General features: G+C 43.4%; 1 protein-coding gene across 1 annotated transcript in view; it reads right to left on the reverse strand.

Moving 5' to 3' along the window:
• LOC124555942 overlaps nt 1-23,557 on the reverse strand; it is a 40,757-nt gene that overhangs the window by 17,082 nt on the left and 118 nt on the right. The window contains exon 2 of the mRNA XM_047129992.1: nt 10,242-10,308. Coding sequence (XP_046985948.1) covers nt 10,242-10,308 — 67 coding nt within the window. The remainder of the gene's footprint in view (nt 1-10,241; nt 10,309-23,557) is intronic.

Consider the following 23,557-nt stretch of genomic DNA (forward strand, 5'->3'; position numbering starts at 1 on the left):
CACGCTGAGAGCATATATTCCTCCATTATTCAGAAAACAGTGCATTATTCTGGAAAATAAATGTTCAACAGGCTTCTGCTACTATAAAAATTGAATACGATCAAAAACGGACTACATACTTTCAAGCACACGTTGAAGGCTTTTTTCACGTTAAATTTTTTCTGTTCACTTCAAGAGACACGTTTTACTGTGATTTTTGCAATTGTAACTTACTAAATCGCGTAGAATTCAGGATACCTACTGCGTGGTTCTGTCATTTAGATTTGCGTTTCCTGTGGTTTTCACAAATCGTTTCAGGAAAATACAAGGCTACACTCCATACGAATACATTCAGAAAATACCACCTAACAGTTAAATCTTTATTCAATGTTATCAAATTTCTCTTCTTCAGAAACTATTTTCTTGGCATTGCCAGTCTATGTCTCTACTTCGGCCGTAATCAGTTATTTTACTGCCCAAATAGCAAAACTCATCTGCTACTTTTAGTGTCTCGTTTCCTAATCTAATTCCCTCGGCTCCGCTTGATTTAATTCGACTACATTCCAGTACCATGTGTTTGCTTTTGTTGATGTTCATCTTATATCCTCCTTTCAAGACGCAGTCCATTCTGTTCAACTGCTCTTGCAAGTCCTCTGCTGTCTTTGACAGAATTACGCGTACAACGTCGTCGGCAAACCTCAAACTTTTTATTTCTTCTTCCTGAACTTTAAATTCTTATTCCAAGATTTTCTTTGGTTTCCTGTACTGCTTGTTCAATGTTCAGATTGAATAAAATCGGCAATAGGCTAAAACCCTGCCTCACTCTGTTCTCAATCGCTGCTTCCCTTTCATGCCTCTCGATACTCACAACTGCCGTCTGATATCTGTTCAAGTTGTAAATAACGTTTTGATCCGTGTTTTTTATCTTTACTGCCCTTAGAATTTCAAAGAGAGTGTTCCAGTCAACATTGTGAAAAGCTTCCTCTAAGTCTACAAATGATGTTAACATAGATGAAGTCAACATAGGTTTGCCTTTCCCTAACCTATCTTCGAAGAGAAATCGTAGGGTCAGTACTGACTCGCCCGTTCCTATATTTCTCCGGAATCCAAAGCGTTCTTGCCTGAGTTCGGCTCCTACCCGTTTGTTTTTCGTTTTCCTTTAAAGAATTCATGTTAGTTTCTTGTAACAATGACTTTTAAAGTAATAGTTCAATAACTTTCACATCTGTCAGCACCTGCTTTCTTTGGAATTAGAATTGTTACACTCATCTTGAAGTCTCAGGGTATTTCGTCTGTCTCATCATGTTGCACACCTGATGGAATACTTTTGTTATGGCCGGCGCCCCCAAGGTTATCAGTATTTCTGATAGAATGTCATCTACTCAAGGGGCCTAGTTTAGACCTATAACTTTCAGTGCTCTGTCAAAAGCTTCTTGCAGTATCATATTTCTTATCTCATCTTCATCTACGTCCTCTTCTCCTTCTGTAATATTGCCTTCAAGTCTATTCCTGTTGTACAGCCCCTCCGTATTCTCCTTCCAACTTTCAGCTTTCCAGTCTTTGCTTAGTTCTAGTTTTCCATCTGAGCTCTTGATATTCGTATAGCAGCTTCTCTTTAATTTTCCTAGAGGCGGTATTGATCTTTCTCCAGGAGACACGTGCTTCCATCTCCTTTCATTTGTCCTCTAGCTATTCCTGCTTAGCCATTTTGCACTTCCTGTCACCCTCATTTTTTAGACGTTTGTATTCCATTTAGTCTGCTTCAATTGCTGCATTACTATATTTTCTCCTTTCATCAGTTAAACCTCTGGTTCTTTCAATTTATCGAGGTCCCATCTCCTTAATTTTCTACTTTGTTACGATTTCTTCAGTTTTAATCTACACTTTATAACAATAAATTGTGGTCAGAGTCAACGTCCGCCACTGGAATTATCTTGCAGTTAAAAATATGGCTCCGAAATCTCCGTCTTACGGTCATATAATCAAACTGAAACCTTCCGGTGTCTCCAGCCCTCTTCCACGTACACAACCTTCTTTCATGATTCATAAACCAGATGTCAGCTATAACTAAATTGTGTTCTTCGCAAAATTCTACCAGGTGACTTCTTCTTTCCATCCTTTCCTCCAGACCATATTCACCTGCTATTATTCCTTTTTTTCCTTTTCCTACTATGGAATTTCAGCCCCTTATCGCAATTAAAATTTTGCTTCCCTTAACTATCTGAATACTTTCCTTTATCTCATCATACATTTCTTCAATCTCTTTATCATCTGCAGGGCTAATTGCCATATAAACTTGTGTTACTGTGGCTGGTGTTGGCTTTGTGTCTATTTTGGCTACGATCATGCTTTCACTATGCTGTTCATAGTGTCTTACCTGCATTTCTATTTTCTTATTCATTATTAGACCTACTCCTGCATTATCCTTACATGGTTTTGTATTCGTAACGCTTTACTCACAAGACCAGAAGTCCTGGTCCTCCTGCCAATGAACTTCGCTAATTGCCACTATATCTAAATTCAACCTCTCCGTTTTCTTTTTTAAATTTTCTACCTGCCTGCTCGATTAAGGGATCTAACATTCCACGCTCAGACCCGCAGAATGTCAGTATCATTTCGCCTGATGGCATCTTCCCGGGTAGTCCCCGCCTGCAGATACGAATGGAGCACTATTTTACCTCCGGAATATTAAACCGGGAGGATGCCATTATCATTTAACCATACATTAGAACTGCATGCTATTGGAAGAAATTGCGGCTGCAGTTTCCCATTGCTTTCAGCTGATCGCAGTTCCACCCACAGCAAGGTGATGTTGGCTGATGTTACAAGGCCAGATCAGTCATCCAGACTGTTGCCTCGGCAACTACTGAAAAGGCTGCTGCTCCTCTTCAGGAACCACACGTTAGTCTGGCCTCTCAAGAGACACCCACCCATTGCGGTTGCACCTACGGTACGACTATCCGTATCGCTGAGGCAAGCAAGTCACCCCGCCACGGCAAGCTCCATGGTTCAAAAATGGCTCTGAGCACTATGCGACTTAACTTCTGAGGTCATCAGTCGCCTAGAACTGAGAACTAATTAAACCTAACTAACCTAAGGACATCACACACATCCATGCCCGAGGCAGGATTCGAACTTGCGACCGTAGCGGTCACGCGGTTCCAGACTGAAGCGCCTTTAACCGCACGGCCACACCGGCCGGCGGCAAGGTCCATGGTTCATGATTAACCGCTTATTGTAGAGGTATACTCTTCCAGCGAACCATTCGCGACTAGAACAGGAAAGAGGAGGAGTGACAGTGGTGTACAAAGTACCCTCAGTCACACACCATAAGGTAACTTGCAGAGTATAGATGTAGACGTAGTTCCGTCATCACGCATCATTCTTACAATGGACCCATGGGACTGAAAATAATACATAAATAAATAAAACCTTTGTGTTCAAATGTTCAAACGTGTGTGAAATCTTATGGGACTTAACTGATAAGGTCATCAGTCCTTAAGCTTACACACTACTTAACCTAAATTATCCTAAGGACAAACACACACACCCATGCCCGAGGGAGGACTCGAACCTCCGCCGGGACCAGCCGCACAGTCCATGATTGTAGCGCCCCAGGCCGCTCAGCTAATCCCGCGCGGCAAAACGTTTGTGTGTTATGTGGCAATCACTCGGGGCAATTTTTTTCTTGTTGTCGTTGATTACAACCGTGAAGTAACAGAGATCATCATTTGAATTCCACAGTATGGATTGTTGGTCAGTACAATACTCTCAGCACGCACGTGAAGCAGTGTATCTTAAAACGCTGAAAGTCTTCACAACTTCTGAGATGGAAAGTGCGATTCATCTACCACCCGCTGTCAAACATGGCATGTAGACTGGCGTATGAATGGCCATGTTGGGTCCTGAGATGGTTCTCCTCAAGCCCTCTGACTTGACTACGAAAAGTACTCCATATACTCGTCAGTTTTTTGAGGGCCTATAAGTGGACTATGAAACCATCATTTCGATAAAAGCGCTGTTTTGTTACTGAACGCGTCACCTGAGCACGACACAGCAAACAACTCACACATTAGTAAAGCATTTATGATTTATGATTTAGCGATGTAAAAATTCTTATGCACTGCAACACATAATATACTTACTGCACAACGCATTAAATGAACGTAACCGTCCTATACACATTGCAGTTCATCAAGCTCGTGGCACAACGTACCTTGCCTTTTTGTTGGTAAATCAAATTCGGACTACACCAACAATGGAAATACAATACGTCTCAGACATGGTAACATAATGTCGAATACAGCAGGTAATGCAATAAGGAAACTCGGCACGGCACAAAAGAGCGGTTTTCCCTCCTTCCTTTGTTCCGACACACGGCATCGATATCGATATATGAAAGGTAGAATGATTTAAAAAATGAAGGAAATCCGCATTACGTAACTGAATACCAGTTGTTATGTATCCTTTCTTCTTTGTAACACAGAAGATGCTATTCTTCTCGCCATAAATTGAAACTTCTGTAATTTAAATTTGTATCTTTTACATTCATACTTTAAAAGAATTTAAATGTGTCCTTGCGTCATGTCCTGGACCTTTGCTGCAGTCCAGAACCCAGAGCTTCAATCAGAGGATGTGTCCCTCGCCCTACACTCTCTATTGGGCCTGCGTGTAGGTAACGCACTGACCTGTCTCGATTTGATGCAAACAACTGAACAACATCTGCGCAGTCATAGCCCGTTGAGCGGTATGTATAATTTTTGGAGACACTTGGCCGTGATTGTTACACGAATTTTGTCCTGTCATTGCAGTGCTCTCCATTTCGCAACACAAAAACCTCGCCTCCGCCTCCGGAGACCTTGATCTGGCATTTACGTGGAGGAACTGCGGCAAGGTAAGGGGAGGGGGAATAAAAAAGGGAGCGGCCGACGCGAAAGGAAAGCTGCAGCCGGCAGGTCGGAGTCCGTGCGTGACCTTGGGGCGCAGCGGCCGTCCTGACGTAACAGTGTATCCGCGTCTGCCGCTTAATAATAAAGCCCGCCATTCCCGTGTTTACCTTCTCTGATAATCACACGCGGCGCCGACCTCACGCGCCGTCTTAATTGACTGCGGTAGAGCGGAGCGATGCATCTTGTGAAAACACTTTTTTAAAAATCGACAACAAACTGAGAACCTCCTTTTTTCGATTATATTTTATTTATTTGCATCCACAGCCCTTCAATATTTTAGAAACGACTTTTGTTAACTGGATTTATTGATTTACGATCGCCATTTCGGCTATGGTGTCAGTCTTAAGTCAAAACTTGCTAAGAAGTGCGTCGATGCATGTTCATTCGTCTTAAGGGCTATTTTGTTAAAATAATTTAATTTTTCTTTTCTTTATGCAGAAATATTGTTTGGAATTTGCTGATTAATATGGTGTACAAGAATTAAATTTTCATTCTACAGCGGATTGTGCGCTGATATGAAACTTCCTGGCAGATTAAAACTGCGTGCTGGACCGAGACTCGAACTCGGGGCCTTTGCCTTTCGAGCAACTAGGAGGTAGGAGACGAGGTACTGGCGGAATTAAAGCTGTGAGGTCAGGGCGTGAGTCGTGCTTGGGTAGCTCAGTTGGTAGAGCACTTGCCCGCGAGAGGCAAAGGTCCCGAGTTCAAGTCTCGGTCCGGCACGCAGTTTTAATCTGCCAGGAAGTTTCAATATGGTGTACGATTTACACTCATGAGCCAAAGAAACTGGTACACCTGCCTAATATCGTGTAAGGCCCCCGCGAGCACGCCGAAGTGCCGCAGCACGACATGGCATAGACTCGACTAATGTCTGAAGTAGTGCGGGAGGAAACTGACACCATGAATCCTGCAGGGCTGTCCATAAATCCGTAAGAGTACGAGGGGGGGAGATCTCTTCTAAACAGCACGTTGCAAGGCATCCCAGATATGCTCAATAATGTTCATGTCTGGGGAGTTTGGTGGTTAGCGGAAGTGTTTAAACTCAGAAGAGTGTTCCTTGAGCCACTCTGTAGCAATTATGGACGTGTGGGGCGTCGTAATGTCCTGCTGGAATTGCACAAGTCCTTCGGGATGCACAATGGACATGAAGGGATGCAGGTGGTCAGACAGTATCCTTACGTACGTAGCCACCTGTCAGAGTTAGGGGTCCCATATCACTCCAACTGCACACGCCCCACACCATTAGAGAGCCTCCACCAGCTTGAACAGTCCCCTGCTGACATGCAAGGTCCATGGATTCATGAGGTCGTCTCCATGCCCGTACACTTCTATCCGCTCGATACAGTGTGAAACGAGACTCGTCCGACGAGTCAACAAGTTTCCAGTCATCAACTGTCCAGTGTCGGTGTTGACGGGCTCAGGCGAGGCGTAAAGCTCTGTGCCGTGCAGTCGTCAAGGGCAGGTGAGTGGGCCTTCGACTCCGAAAGCCCATGTCGATGATGTTTCGTTGAATTCTTCGCACGCTGACACTTGTTGATGGCCCAGCACTGAAATCTCCAGCAATTTGCGGAAGCGTTGCACTTCTGTCACATTGAACGATTCTCTTCAGTTGGTCCCGTTCTTGCAGGAACTTTTTCCAGCCATAGCGAAATTTTAGGATCGGGTTTTAGAATGATTCTCATTCTGTAGCACAGAATTCAGTCTGAAACGTGAATTAGTTTATGAGATTCTGAGAACAATAATAGGCAGTTGCTAAGTCGTTGAACGTGTATTCCTGATATTTACTATTGTGTTATCAGCGCTGAGCTCTGGAGGAGCCAGGGTTGTTGAATTGGGATTCCGATTTAAGTTTTCCTCGGGTTTACTAAATTGCTTGAGACGAATGCTTGGTATCTGTCTAGCTGATCTAGCGCTTCCTCCATAATAACTCCTCTGTCGACGGGATGTTTTAAAAAGAAAGTTGGAGAGCACTGTTCATCTAACGTCGCACGCAGGATGCCTATAACGCTCCCTTGTCTGTGCAGATGCGCAGCTGATGCACAAATCAGCATACACGCCCACCTAAACGACTAAAGAAACCACTGCCACACGCGCTTACAGGAGCGAATGGGACTTGTCACTGTATAACCTCGTTGTCTACATCCTCAGGACAAGCTTTTTAAGGCGAACTTATGTGTCTTCTTTTATGGAAAATGGTAGTGGTTCGTATAATAATGAAACCAGCCTGCTACTATGGTAGTAACGGTGCCTGTCATGTCCAGATCCGGACACCCTCCCGACATGCTGATGGACAGACAGATTTCTGGCGGAGCAGAATTTTAGAAAGCACGACCAGTGGCTACGGAGAATGTCATGAACCGTGGGTGTGGCCAAGGACACTGGTCTGCTGTGAAGGCCGCAGCGGCCTGTCTGTGGCCACAAATCGGTCTGCTTCCGTCTCCATTCTTTTCAAGCTATTGTCGCTAATTCAGATATATCTCGGGTTTCCTATCGAATGTAACCGAGCCATTGTAAAACTCCAGAATATCACCAAGGCAGATAATAAAGTTAATATATGCCAGTGTGCCAGTGAATAATATGGCTTGCCAGGACGTATAAGAAATTGCCTGGGATATAACTACTGTCATAAGCAAACCATAGCCACATATTAACGTCTATGAAAATAAAATCGTAAGAGAAATGAAGTGAGAGTTGTGAAAACCACAATATTCAAAAAGAGATCTTTTGTTAGCGTACTTGTTTATTGAACTATCAGTCTTTGTGACAACGTTTATCCCCACTAGTATTGTATATCACGTATTTCGAAACCATCGTGACCACTATTCCTAGGTAGGACGTGCAAAACGGAGAACATACTGTTCAAGGACGGCCTATAGTTGGCTGATGTATCTGTCACAAATAACTTCATTGTTGCTCGGTGTATCACGGAACTCCGTCTCTAAGAGTGTAGTTTGTAGAAACCGAGGCAAGACAGCAACTTGCGTGTGTAACACTGTTGGAATGTTTGTCGTGACAGAGAAACATCGCCAATCACTGGAAAGAATTATCAAGAAAGAAAGAAATATTGGAATTTAACATCCCGATGACGTTGAATTCATTGGAAAAGAAGTAACAGCCCAGTTAAGAAAGGACTGAGAAGGAAGCAGCCGCGGAATCATGTGAAATTTGAGGGCACGAAACCACGGAAAGACAGGAGAGGCCAAATGGAGTTTGCATCCCGGACCAACGGTACTAAGAAGCTTTATTTGTGATGCCAGGCGTGAATGTGTTTCTAAGGTGGCCTGCGGGCAATGTGACAATAGTGTTCCGGTGAAAATGTGTTTCATACTCTGGCAACAAGCGTCAGGAATAATGCAGGAATCCCGCATTGCTGTCCTGAACAGGGATCTATTGAAGGCTGTTTGCCGATGCCTCGGCCCAACAAGTTATCATGTCTGGCGTGTATCTATGCTATGTGAATGGCTGTAATGGGTGATAATGTGGTGCAACGCTGTTTTAGTGTTGCAACTGATGCATATGACATGAAAGAAACGAAAATGCTGAAAGCTGGTGTGAGCAGTAATCCACTCTTCCCGAGTCGTGTCAAGAGGGGCAGCGATACTAACGGATCCCGCTGATGGATCATCATCGACCGAGTCACATGGCATCACTCCATGAGACATTGCGGGGACGTCTGAAATTTAGTCCAGCGCGCTGGTGCACTGATATGTGCGTATGGCTTTATTGGTAAGGAGTCCTATCTGGGATGTTCGCCCGTCTTTTTGTTTGGTGCCACTTCGGTGACTTAAGCGTCTATGATGATGCAGTGATGATGAGGAAAACACATACACACCAGTGTCGAGAGAAGAAAATCCTCGTCCCGGTGGCCGAGCGGTTCTAGGCGCTTCAGTCCGAAACCGCGCTGCTGCTACGATCGCAGGTTCGAATCCTGCCTGGGCATGGCTGTGTGTGATGTCCTTATGTTAGTTAGGTTTAAGTAGTTCTAAGTCTAGGAGACTGATGACCTCAGATGTTAAGTCCCATAGTGCTTAGAGCCATTTGAACCTCGTCCCGGCCGGGAATCGAACCCGGAACCTCGTGTTGTTGCACAGTCTGGTGATGAGAAACTTAACCCCGCCGTCTCCTCGCCCGCCGAATACAGGTTATGAAAACTCTGTCTGGAGGATTAAAACTTGCTAGCGACACTGCCCTAATTATGCGTTAGCGCCATCGGCTGAGCAGTACATAGAAGACGGAATGTTAGTATTTGGATAGGAGCTCAACATTGCAGCAAATGGCTACCAGTGTCCTCTCTTTGCTAAGATTTGCCTTTCCGACAGTATGTGCCCGCAAGAAACTGAAAATTTCGAGTTCTGAGAAGAACTGACAGCCGCCTTTCGTAGGGACGTTCCTGTAATTTAGGGAAGTCGGGAGAAATCTAAGGCTGAATGGTCTCTTGAGAATGCGTCGTCGAGTTAACCGCTATGTGGCCTCGCTCACTCTTGCCTAAAAAGGAAACAGGCAAGGAGAGCGACGCATTTCATACATTTAATGAGATCTTTACAGGAGAAGAGTGCTCGTGGTATACAAAGAACTAGAGAAGCGATGCGATGGAAACGAGAAGGAAGCAAGAAAACTTACTACTTATCAGTTGTACTTTTCCCTTGTATAGTCCGTTGTTGCTAATGAAAGAGAGACACAAGTGTTTCGCTTCAGTTACTTCTGTCACACACACACACACACGCACACACACACACACACACACACACACAAACACACACACCATAATATACATTATATAATCACACCGAAGATAAAATCACATATCAGAAAAAATTGGTTACCCCCAGGAGCCATAACTCTAACATCGTGTAACATCGTCTCTAGCTCTTACAATGACCTCAGTTCGGCTAGGCAGTGTGTCCACAAGTTTCTCCATGCATGTCATACCCAGCGAAAGACACGCATTGATGATTAGATCATGACGAGCTACCGAATTATGGGGATGTTGATTGCTCCCTTTAAACCGCTGTTCCAAACAGTCCCATGTATAAAACTTTTATCCATTGTGGATGAGGATCACTGCGACTTTGATGAATAAAGGTTTCTTGAAATTAGTGCAACCAGTCGACTTTTGCTTTGTTGTCCAATTTTTGCTATCCCGCTATCGGATTCGAACGCCTACGATTCATCATCAGATGCTACATATTTACTAATTGTTTGCAGCTGTGTGGGAGTCATGTAGCTGTGTCAAGATGTATAAACGGAACATGTAAGCAGTGAGTGTGGCGAGAATTATTCACACTATGAGAACGATTTTCTTGCGTTACTTGCAGTTGTTAGTATCCATTGGTTGGTTGTTGGTGCACACAGTTTTGTGGTGAGTATACCGTGGACATTTCTGGAAAACAATGAATGTTTTTCAGTGACGGTAATAACTGTAAGTAACGCAATAAAATCGATCTCATATTGTGAATAATTCTCGCTACACTCAGTGCTTACATGTTACATCTATACATTTTGCCACAGCTACATGACTCCCACACTGCTGCAGCAAATCAATAAATATGTACAATCTGATGATGACTCGCTAGGTTGTTCGAAACCGTTAATGGGATAATAAAAACTGAAGAACAAAACCAAAGGCGACTGGTTGCAGTAATTTCAAGAAGCCTTTAGCATTTTCAGTGGGCTTAAGATCGGGTGATTTAAAGCACCAATGAACGAGCGATCGGATGCTAGTGTGTCGGTAGGCCCAGGACCGTATGCTTGCCATTATTCTGGGAGACGGGAATGTCCACGGTATACTCACCACAAAAATGAGTAACTTAGTCGTAGATAACCTCAGTGTAACGAAGGAGCTTAAATTATTTAATAAAGGCCACGCCTCCAGTCAAGACTGTATACCATTGAGGTTCCACGCAGAGTACGCTGATAAGATAGATCCATACTTAGCAATCATTTACAACCGTTCGCTCGTCGAACGATCCCTGCCTAAAGACTGGAAAGTTGCACAGATCACATCAGAAAGAAAATAGGACTAACCCGCTGAATTCCAGATCCATATCACTAATGTCGATTTCCAGTAGGATCTTGGAACGTATACTGTGATTGAACATTATGAATTACCTCGAACAAAACGATTTATTGACCAATAGCCAACAGCTGCAGAATGCAGAAAAATATCGTTATTGTGAAACATAACCAGCTCTTTATTTTCACGAAGTGATTAAATTTATCGACCGAGGATCTCAAATTGATTCTATATTTTTAGATTTTCAGAAGGATTTTGACACCGTTCCTCACAAGCGATTTTAATCGGATTTCGTGCCTGCGGAGTATTGTCTCAGCTGCGCGACTTAATTCGTGATTTCCTGCTAGAAAGGTCACAATTCGTAGTAATTGACGGACAGTCATCGAATAAAACAGAGTAATGTTTGACGTTCCCCATGAAGTGTTATAAGACCTCTACTGCTCCTAACCTACATAAACGAGTTAGAAGACAATCTAAACAGCTCTCTTAGATTGTTTGCAGATGATGTTGTCATTTACCGTCTTGTAAAGTCATCAGAATATCAAAACCGACTGTAGAACGATTTAGACGAGATGCCTGTATGGTGTGAAAAGTGGCAGTTAACTGTAAATAATGAAAAGCGTGAAATCATCATCCCCGTGAGTACTAAAATGAATCCGCTGAAGTTCGGTTGCCGGCCGCGGTGGTCTAGCGGTTCTAGGCGCTCAGTCCGGAACCGCGCGACTGCTACGGTCGCAGGTTCGAATCCTGCCTCGGGCATGGATGTGTGTGATGTCCTTAGGTTAGTTAGGTTTAAGTAGTTCTAAGTTCTAGGGGACTGATGACCACAGATGTTAAGTCCCATAGTGCTCAGAGCCATTTGAAGTTCGGTTACACAATAACTGACACAAATCTGACGGCTGTGAATTCAACTAAATACTTACGGATTACAATTACGCTGGCCGCTGGTGGCCGAGCGGTTCTAAGCGCTTCAGTCTGGAACCGCGCGACCGCTGCGGTTGCAGGTTCGAATCCTGCCTCGGGCATGGATGTGTGTGATGTCCTTAGGTAGGTTAGGTTTAAGTAGTTCTGTGCTCTAGGGGACTGATGACCTCAGATGTTAAGTCCCATAGTGCTCAGAGCCATTTGATTACAATTACAGTAAATGAATTGGAACTATCACATAGATAATGTTGTGAGGAAGGGCGAGCCCAAGTCTGTGATTTATTGGCAGAATAGTTAGTAAATGCAACAGGTCTACTAAAGAGGCTGCCTACACTGCGCTAGCCCGTTGTCTTCTGGAATATTGCTGTGCGGTGTGGGAGCTGCATCAGATAGGACTGACAGAGGCCATTGAAAAAGTTCAAAGAAGGGAAGCTCGTTTTGTATTATCGCGAAGTGGAGGAGAGAGTTCCACGGATACGATACGCGAATTGGGATGGCAATAATTAAAACATAGGGAGAAGTGATCATGGTAATAAAATAAGAGAAATCAGAGCTAGCACAGAAAGATTTAAGTGTTGGTATTTCCCGCGCGCTGTTCGAGAATGAAAGGGTAGTGAAATAGCTTGAAGATGGTTAGATGAACCCTCTGCCAAGCACTTAATTGTGAATTGCAGGGTAATTATGTAGACATAGATGTAGAAGAAAGAACAACAGCTGATCTCCGAGAACGTTGAAATACATATCCTTGTTAATGTTCACGGCAACCCGAATGAGTGGGCCCAAGTCATGGTACGAAAAAGACCCACAAAACTACATCTGCGGGTTAAGAGCCTCACTGAACTGCGGTGTACTCATCTCCTTGCATTATTTGAAGAGGGTCAAACCCGCGACCTATAGGACAATATTCGACGTTTCTAATTAGCTACTGTTTAGTTTCTATATTGCCTGGCCCATTGAAGACGTGAAGCTTGGTGTGATGCTGTGAGAAATGGCCTTTTGCGAGGTATCCAACTGCAAATGTCGACTGCATGCAGTTCCCTTCGTGTACGTTCGCTTGAAAACTGGTTGAGATGGACCTACATTCATTGACAGCAGCATATCCTGATGATTCTGAAACCGATTGTCACTGACATAGCATGATATTGGACTCGGGTCACTGACGGTTAGGCTCTTTCCACGACAACTGTTCTTACCCCACGTTACATGGGTGCAAGTGCTGCTTCCTCCTTTACAGACATGGTGAACAGTGACACTAACGAAACGGCCAACATCATTCACGGAGTGATTATGGTTACGTCCAAGTACGATAGCTCCTTTCTGTCATTCCGTCAGGTCTCCAAGTTGACCCATCTTACTTTGCTGATTCGATAAAGCCGACTGACATATACACGACCAACTACCCAATAGCCGGTATGTCCACCTTTGGCACGGATAAAGCGACGACGCGTCGTGGAATGGAACCAATGAGGCCTTGGTAGGTCGTTGGAGGGAGTTGACACCCCATCATCACACACAAGAGGGGGCGATGATGTCTGACTCCACGCGCAATCGCATCTCAGATGTGCTCGATCGGGTTAAGATCCGGCTATTTGAGGGGGGGGGGAGGGAGGAGCGGGGGGGGGGGGGCAGCACATCAATTGGAATTCGGCACTGCGTTTCTCGAAACACTACATCATACTCCTAGCCTTGTAACATGGCGCATTATCTTTCTGAAAAATGCCACTGCTGTCAGCAAACATGATCGTCATGAAAGGGTATACGTGGTGTGCAGCCAGTGTGCGATACTCCTTGGCAGTCATGGTGCCTTGCACGAGCTCCACTGGACCCGTCGCTTCCCATGCGAATGTTCCCCAGAGCATAATGGAGCCGCCGCTAGCTTGTTTCTGTCCAATAGTTTAGGTGTCAAGGAGCTGTTCCTCTAGAAGACGACGGATTCGCGCCTTGCCATCGGCATAATGAAGAAGGTATCGGAATTTATCAGACCATAAAACGCTCTGCCACTGCGCTAGCGTCCAGTGCCGATGGTCACGTGCCCATTTCAGTCGTAGTTGCCGATGTGGTGGTGTTATCATTGGCACATGCATGGGTCGTCGGCTGCGGAGGGCCATCGTTAGCAGTGTTCGGTGCACTGTGCGTTCAGACACACTTGTACTCCGCCCAGCATTACAGTCTGATGTTAGTTCCGCCACAGCTCGCCACTTGTCCTGTTTTACCAGTCTAGGACGTCCCACATCTGTATTGAGCGGTGGCCGCCCAACCCCACGACATCTGGACGTGGTTTCTCCTTGGTTACGCCACGTGTTGAAGACACTCACCCGCCACTCCTCAAACACCCGACAAGTCGTGCAATTTCCGAAATGCTCGTGCCGAGACTCCGGGCTATCACAATCTGCCCTCGATCAAACTCAGATCGAACGCACGCCTTCCCCATTCTACACACGGACAGCACACTCACTAATACTGCATGCACCATACAGGTGTATGAGTAGCAGTCATTCCTCGCCAGGTGACGCTGCTATCGCCTGGACATGTTTATATCGATAGTAGGTTGGTGGTAATAATGTTCTGGCTGAGCAGTGTACATACTAATTCACTTCCATGATTTACGCCAGTCTCATGATCGCCTGGTACTGTTTCAGTGTTCTTTTAAGGAGGTTGATAATACTTTATCAGGTGAGTTCACGTTGGAGGAATTAGTTTGTCTCTTGACTCCTTTTGCAACGTGGGCTCTGACAATTTCGAAGGATGTTAGCGAAGTTCAACACCTTTCTTGAAGCGTCCGCCGCAAGAGTATATTGGTTATTTTTAGTGACGTTCTCGCCCTGACTAAACACCAGAGGAGGAAAAACGGGAAAAGAAGATTTACTTTATGGGACAACAAGTAGGGTCGTATTGGTAAAATTCTGCAATCATAATCGAGAGGAGGCAGATTTAAATCCGCTTGGCTTGGTTATTCCGCGGGGTTCCTGCATTTTTCCAAGTACGAATGCTTCACTAGCGTCGTAGATGATTACTGTCTCCATTCCTGAATAAAATGGGACGGTGATAGTACGCTGATATTGGCTTTGTTGTCAACCCTAAAAGGGAAAAGTCAGAAAATTAAATTTAGAAAGTTTTCTGAAAGACAGTGGAAGAGTCTAGAAACATAAAGACAGAAAGGTGTCGAGAATGGCGGTAACAGACCGTTAAATGAAAATCGCTCCATAGTTGACATTTCGGGATACAGTTTCTCTCTTCTGGAACATATGAGAGGAGGGCTACGAAACAAAGACTTTACTGGATGTGAAACTGGGGAACAGTAGACAAAAATTTACTTCTAATTTCGTGTTTAGGTACACCCTGAAATGTTCAACTTCAGATTCATAACTGAGTTTCAACAATAATTTTGGTTGTACGAACACTGTAACAAATGAAAAGGAACAAAGAAGTAGTGACCATTTTGATTGTTACTTATGTAAGTATATTACTAGTACGGTAAAAGCACTGCCCGATATTCGGCCGGAACTGACGGTATAATACAAATCCAGACGTTAGTAATTATGTTGTAATTGCATAAAATTTTGGTGAGTAACTGCATCATCCTCGGAAGAGTGTTTCAAGCAAATTGCTGTAAAGAGGTGAGTCCTACTGTGCGGGACACCATATCTCACTGTCTCTTGTTTAAAATAACTAATTAATGCGACTATACGTTTCTAATTTTTATTCCCGTTGTTGTTGAGTAGGGATCAAAGAGCACTGGTCCAAAGTATGTTTTCCAGGCCCATAAGACTCCCTTACTATTATACATTTACATTGTCAGGATCTAAACCTTCACTTAGCTTTCATATGATTTATGTTAGTCTCACGCAAGGATGCTGAAAGGAATAAAAAATATTATATCCAGTTAAAGTGAAGGTTGATTTACAGCGTATCCAAAACGTTATGTGTGTTGCACAGTTGGAATATTGTGAAGAGAAAAATTAAGTTGTGTCTAGTGTCAGCGACAGGTGGACGAAACTACAGCAATCCTAAATTCATCTCGAGTTTAACTTTCGTGACCACAGTATAAAACAGTAATTTTATTATTAGCGGAAGTACTTCCCATCATCTATGTCTTTACATTTATGTCATGTAAATCCAAAAACAATCCTGTAATTTTAACAGATGGATAGCTCAGGAATTTCGATATCCAACAGTATGAGATTGCTTCTTTGCTCCGAAAAAAATCCTTATTTCTGTCTTATTTTACGGTCTACAGTCAACAGTATAGAAATTTGTCTGGGTATACAGTGCGTGGATAAATCAGTAGCTCAAGGTAGTCGGAATCATTCAAAAGATCAATAAATCAGTCACATTATACGCCATGAGTATTAGTGTATACACGTAAAAATCAGTATGGAGATATACCTCCAGTGTGTCATGGGTTTAGGTACCATTCTAAAGCATCTATTTCACAGAAATATTTCACCAGAGGTATGCACAGTTATGAGGTCCCGCGTGCTGTTGAACGTTACCAGACACACAGCCAAACGGAACAAAGTTAGAAGGAGAGCAACAAGAGAAATGGTAAGTGGAGAGAGGTAAGTTTCCTGCAACTCTGAGGTTTCAATCTCGGTTTATTTTGAGAAGTTTTCAAGAGGATTCCGCATCTATCAACACTGATCTACACTTCCAGCAGTTTTCCGATTCTGTGATTCTTCGATAGATGTCATGGGTGATCCATTTCCAGATTTGTTGAAACCAGAGCAGAAAGTAGTCGTTACTAGTATCAAAAACATACTGACCTCCACCACCACCTGTTTTGGAGAGAAGATGGCATGCATTATACGATAAGTATGTTTGTCGACTCTTCCGAGCAAGATAAGATTCTGGAAAGACACTACACTATTCCGCAATGAAAAATCTATTCTCCTTAATATCTCTAATAATTAGATACTTATTAGCTCCTGCTCTAGAAACAGCGTTTAAAATGTAATAAGGTGTCGAAATGCACGGAAAAACTAAACTCAAATAATGTTCAGGTTGACTCTTATGCTGAACATGTCTTGCTGTTGTTTACATTTAGATCATGGTCTCAGTCTCCTAGATTCCGGAGGAAACGTAAAGTAAAAAGCACGGCTGGTATTCGCCGTCCAGTGAGACGGACAACGAAACCAGTAGCAGCAGCACAAAAAAACAAGAACATTCCGCTCAATGCCGACCAGCTTGTAGACCGGCCCTGCAGAGCAGTGGTAACGGTAAGTGAACGGATTTCCCGCGCGGTTACGTAAACTAAAATTTGCCAGTGTGACTACTGTTTGGAAGACGGGATTAGCCTGTAAACGCGACCATCGAAACCTGCACAACGAAAAACTAGTGAAAATGTTCAAGGATAGGCTTAATACCTGTTCTGTCATAGATAAATCTTTCTAAAAAAAAAATGGCTCTGAGCACTATGGGACTCAACTGCTGAGGTCATTAGTCCCCTAGAACTTAGAACTAGTTAAACCTAACTAACCTAAGGACATCACAAACATCCATGCCCGAGGCAGGATTCGAACCTGCGACCGTAGGGGTCTCGCGGTTCCAGACTGCAGCGCCTTTAACCGCACGGCCACTTCGGCCGGCAAATCTTTCTACCAAGACACTGGAACAGATGGACTTATTCCACTGTTGGAATTATCATTGTTCCTGTGATAGTTCTGAAAGCCTTAGCGCCGAGGATAACGTCTGTTAAATAATCGCTCTACTTGCAATTGGAAATTTGTGGTAAGTTCCTATGGGACCAAACTGCTGAGGTCATGGGTCCCTAGTCTTAGACACTACTTAATCTAACTTACATTAAGGACAACACACACACACACCCATGCCCGAGGGAGGACTCGAACCTCCGACGAGGGGGGCCGAGCGAACCGTGGCACGGTGCCTGAGACCGCGCGGCTACCACGCGCTGCTGCTCTACTTGCAATGAGTGTACTGGTATCTATCAATATCCTCTCCCTAAGGTAGGCCAGTTTACGAGTTTCCATTTGCTAATTAATCATTTTAACACAAAAGCAACAGAGAGAGAGAGATATCGCTCATACATAAAAGCAGTCTTTGATCTGCAGCTACATTCGCGTTTCAAAACATTTGGTTCTTTGTGAACAAATTAGTTGTCAAGAAGAGATGCTACAGAGGATGAGTAATCAGAAAATTTTGTGTCATCGCCTATTAAGAGAAAAATTATATTGTGTTATCTGCATCTATATGACGACTCTGCAATTCGCAGTTAAGTGCCTGGCAGAGGATTCATCGAACCGTCTTCAAGCTATTTCTCTACCGTTCCACTCTCCAAAAGGGCCTGAGCAAAACGAACACTTAAATATTTCCGTGAAAGCTCTGATTTGTCTTATCTAATTACAATGGCTAATCTAGGAAGATGAGGGCCAGCGAAATATTTTCGCATTCGGAGGAGAAAGTTGGTTATTGAAATTTCACGAAATGGTACTGCCGCTACGAAACAGGCATTTGATTTAATGATTGGCATCCCAGTTCGGTATCATATCCGTGGCACTCTCTCCCCTATTTTGCGACAATACAAAACGAGGTGGCCTTCTTTGAAATTTTTCGGTGGCCTCTGTGTATCCTATCTGATACGGATCGCACAACGCGCTGTAATACTCCAGAAAAGGACGGACAAGCGTAGCGTAGGCAGATTGTTTAGTACATCTGTTGGGTCTTCTAAGTGTTCTGAAAATAAATCGTAGTCTTGGTCCACTTTCCCCACAACATTATTTATGTAATGGTTCCAGTTTAGTTATTTGTAATTGTAATCCCTAAGTATTTAGTTGAATTCACAGCCTATAGATTTGTGTGATTTATCACCCAACCGAAATTTAGCGGATTCCTTTTCGTGCTTATGTGAATGACTCAACACTTAATCTTTTAAAGTTAGCTGCCACCTTTCGCATCATACAGACATCTTGTTTAAATCGTTTTGCATTTGGTTTTGGTACTCTGATGACTTTACAAGACGGTAAATGACAGCATCATCTGCAAACAATCTAAGAGGGCTGCTCAGATTGTCTCCTAATCGTTTATGTAGACCAGGAAGAGCAGAGGGCCTATAACACTTGCTTTGGGAACGCCATATGTTGCCTCTGATTCACTCGATGACTTACCGCCAATTATTACAAACTGTGACCTGTCTGACAGGAAACCACGAATCCAGTCGCAATTTGATTAGAAGTCGCTTGTGTGGAACAGTGTAAAAAGCCTTCTAGAAATCTCATGTTGGTTGTTGTTATTCGTTCGAATTTTGGAATATCCACTTCGTCTTCTTTTGAAAAGAAACTTCGGAAAAGCGTGTTTAGTAACTTCAGTCACATTCTAATCTTTAACATCACATTATCATATAATTCGTGTTTTCTGCGGTGTCACGGATTTTATTACTGAATTCAACTGTATGGTAGAGGGCGAAACGTAGTTGTATTTGCTGTCTCGCCACTGTTCGGCAATTTCCTCAAGGACCCACCGATAATTTGGTAAATAGCCTCAGACTGAACTTCTGTTACTGGCACAATTTAGTAACGTTAAAGACAGAGAGATAACAAAAAGTATTCTTCATAAATTATAGCAAGGAAATTGCGTCAGAGTTTGACGTTCTGTCAGCAGCGAGAGCATCCAGACGAACTCACACATTGGCCTTATGGAAGGAACCATCTCACCATTCGCTTCAAGTGACCTAGAGAAAACATAGAACTCCTAAATCAGGATCAGTGAACGGTGTTTTATACCCAATGTAAGCCGAGTGGCCGGCCGGAGTGGCCGTGCGGTTCTAGGCGCTACAGTCTGGGATCGCGTGACCGCTACGGTCGCAGGTTCGAATCCTGCCTCGGGCATGGATGTGTGTGATGTCCTTAGGTTAGTTAGGTTTAAGTAGTTCTAAGTTCTAGGGGACTGATGACCACAGCAGTTAAGTCCCATGGTGCTCAGAGCCATTTGAACCATAAGCCGAGTGTTTTAAGCATTCAGTCGCCTCACTCGGTTATAAATCGTAGGGTTTCGTTTGACATATAGTTCAACCATATCAGAAAACCAGTTGCACGGGACTACCTACAATGCCGGGATCCTTCACTTCGCAAACAAGTGGAATATACGGACAAAGTGAAATGCTTTTAGCCACTACGGAGATGGCGTTGATAATACAAATAATACCATATTACGGCGGTGCATACAGCTCAGTAATGAAAGTCATGTTTCATACTGATGTGTGAAAGTACTTTGTTCATACTGTTTTTATAGCAATTGTAATGAGTGTGTTTCGCTCAAACGGATGACTGGAATACTACGCTGTCGGAAAATTATTTCTTTTGGTCGTTTTATCTTCAACGGAAATTATTCCAATATGAGTCTGTTGCTTCGTTTTCAGCAACTAAGAAATGCGTAGGTGAAAGCATACGTGATTGTGTTTCTGTGGGTGAAGATCCACGTGTAACGACATATGACATCTCTGAAAATCTGTACAATGCAGTGTTAGACAATCAGCTACTAAAGGTGTACGAAATAAATAAGCTCATTGCCATATCAGAAAAAAACCACGAAGAACGGACTATGACATGACTTTGCGTCGTATGCTAAACAAAAGCAAATGTGAAAACTAATTTTTCGACAACAAAGGTGAAATGGTTTAATCTGCCGAAAAGAACAGAATGTTTTTGGATGCGAGAGGAATTCTATTCATAGAATTACTTGCAAAGAGTAAAACAATAAATGACTAATACCAAGCAAGGGTTCAGGCCCAACTGGGTGAAGATGTTATAGCATCGGAAACAGATGATTTGCGAACTTTTCGGGATCGCACTTTACGGATAGAATCTACTTGCAGAAAGCACTTTAGTCTAGGTACATTGGCGTAAAAGTGAATAGTAAAACAAATAAATGTGTTTTTGGTTAAAAATGAAGTCTTTCCATACCAGACCGAGAACTTTTCATCCTATGCTCGTAAATTGTCCCATAATACTGTCACTGTCGAGTGCTGTAAGCATTCCGTGCCACAATTATATGTTGTGGAGCAGAGAATATGAGACAGTCGTGAGTCTGTTACGGTGCCCTCATTTTGCAACACGCTGCTCCATAAATTGGTTGAAAGTTTCGTCTCGGAGGTAGAAGTTACGCTCCATTGCCTACGAGTTGACCAAGAGTGGGCCTTGCGCAAAGTGTACGCTGCCCGCGCCACGAGCTACCAAGCATTGGTCCCGCTGTGCACCCGCTACAGCGTTTCAGTATTTTAAACCTATTGCTTCTCTTAGCCTCCCGGGAACCGGAAATCATGCGCACCCTCTTTGAGTGGGTAAGCAATTTCGAAAATGATTGTTGATGAAGCTATTAATTACGCTTGAGAGACAGTGAGCTTTCACTCGGTAACTACATCGCTTGCCAACCACAGCCGATGGAGTAATTTTCCCCTCCAGCAAGAGGCGGAAAATTAAAAACAGAAGTTCACTGTTGTCACAGCTTCAGCTCTTGGGCTGTCAGACCGTGGAGGAGCAACTCCTAAGCGAAACTATTTCTGAGACCGCGTTGTAAACAAATGTATTTATCTAATTCCGTATAGCATAGATTTCTCAGCAGTTACTACTAAGCCTCAGCAGCGCATTGCTGTAACATAGATATTGAGTATTATGTGCGACAACGTCAGTTCTTCAAATTCATTGCAACTTGAAGCCCAGGCCGATACTGAATACCAGGCGACCGACCTTCATAATGTCTTGAAGTTGATGTTATTTCGAGAAAAGTGAAACTTCATCCGTCGACGAAGGTTTTGCAGCAAAATGTTTCCTGCTTTATTGCAATGAAGAGCTCTGGAGACAGCTGAGAACAAAAAATGGTTCAAATGGCTCTGAGCACTATGGGACTTAACATCTATGGTCATCAGTCCCCTAGAACGTAGAGCTACTTAAACCTAACTAACCTAAAGACATCACACAACACCCAGTCATCATGAGGCAGAGAAAATCTCTGACCCCGCCGGGAATCGAACGCGGGAACCCGGGCGTGGGGCCGGCCGGAGTGGCCGTGCGGTTCTGGGCGCTACAGTCTGGAATCGAGCGACCGCTACGGTCGCAGGTTCGAATTCTGCCTCGGACATGGATGTGTGTGATGTCCTTAGGTTAGTTAGGTTTAATTAGTTCTAAGTTCTAGGCGACTGATGACCTCAGAAGTTAAGTCGCATAGTGCTCAGAGCCATTTGAACGAATTTTCAACCGGGCGTGGGAAGCGAGAACGCTACCGCACGACCACGAGCTGCGGACAAGCTGAGAACAAGCTATCCTCATACTATACCGTGAGCCATTTTTTAACACTCCGTATACTTCTAATCCGCAATATACCGTAAGAGGTAAGATTTTTTCTGTTCGCCTAACAGTGAAAAAGTTTCTTCTACTCATCCAGTGCAGAAGCAGCTTTGTGGTTTAAAGGAACGAGGTATTTTTAACGACTTTCCATAGCGCGTGAAAATACGAGCACAATTATTAAAGCTCACGTCAACATTCGTACTGAAACTTATCGTAAAAAACCATAGAAAATGTGCTGCTAACGAGGCCGAAGTATGCCGGTGCAGCCCTGTTAAATTATGTTTACATAGCGCTATATTGGTAGACTTATGCCTTAAAATTACACACTTTCCGGCTGTTTTGCGAAGTGTTTCATTGTGAAGACTGATGGGAAAAATGGTTGAAATGCCTCTGAACACAATGGGACTTAACTTCTGAGGTCATCAGTCCTCTAGAACTTAGAACTAGTTAAACCTAACTAATCTAAGGACATAACACACATCCATGCCCGAGGCAGGATTCGAACCTGCGACCATAGCTGTTACGCGGTTCCAGACTGAAGCGCCTAGAACCGCACGGCCACACCGGCCGGCAAGACTGTGTGGAAGTTATATCATTGTAGTATTCTTTCCACGCCACACTCAGTGTCGTTCAAAGAGAAGAAACATGTTTCACTTGAAAAAAAAAGTCATATTTACCCTACAGATCGATAAATAAAAAATTACGAGTATTAGTTATACAAAAAAATATTTGCCTTTTTAATTCGCCGATAACTTCAATTAGATCTCTTCAATTGCTTATGAAATATAACAATTAGATTGGATAGCAAATAATTTTTTCGCTATTTATAGTTATGGTCCTTGCAGCTCTGTTTAACGGATGTGTGTTCACTGTAACGAAATGTATTACGGTTGACGAAAAAGAGCACCTCAGGATGACGTTATTTTACTACTGAGTTATCTAATAGTACAATAAGCACACTGATACTACAATTAGGAAACAAACGAAATATGAAAATACTCTAACTCCAAAACTGTAAATAACCCTTCAAGTATGGTAATCTACTTCACAAAAAGCATCAAATTTCCGTAAAAAGAGGAACGAATCTGTACAATAGTACCACATTGTATATAACGTTCGCAGCGCCCTGGTGAAAGACACTGCTGCACTCGAAACTTTATTTTAAAAGCCTCGTAAGTTGGCTGATAAGTGCAATTAGTTTCACCTGAAGAGGTGAAATTCTACCTAATATGATACAAGCTTATGAGTTTGCCACTTACAGCAAGCGCTTATGTCCTTAGAGTTATACACTTGGCGTTACTTCTCGTTGTATAATGACAGCGCAACAATCAGTCAACAATGAGCCGAGAAGGGTACTCGCGCCAGTGACGAATCGACAGGAGGGAAGTGAATGAGCG

The sequence above is a fragment of the Schistocerca americana genome, chromosome X (genome assembly GCF_021461395.2).
Source record: "Schistocerca americana isolate TAMUIC-IGC-003095 chromosome X, iqSchAmer2.1, whole genome shotgun sequence".
NCBI lineage: Eukaryota > Metazoa > Arthropoda > Insecta > Orthoptera > Acrididae > Schistocerca > Schistocerca americana.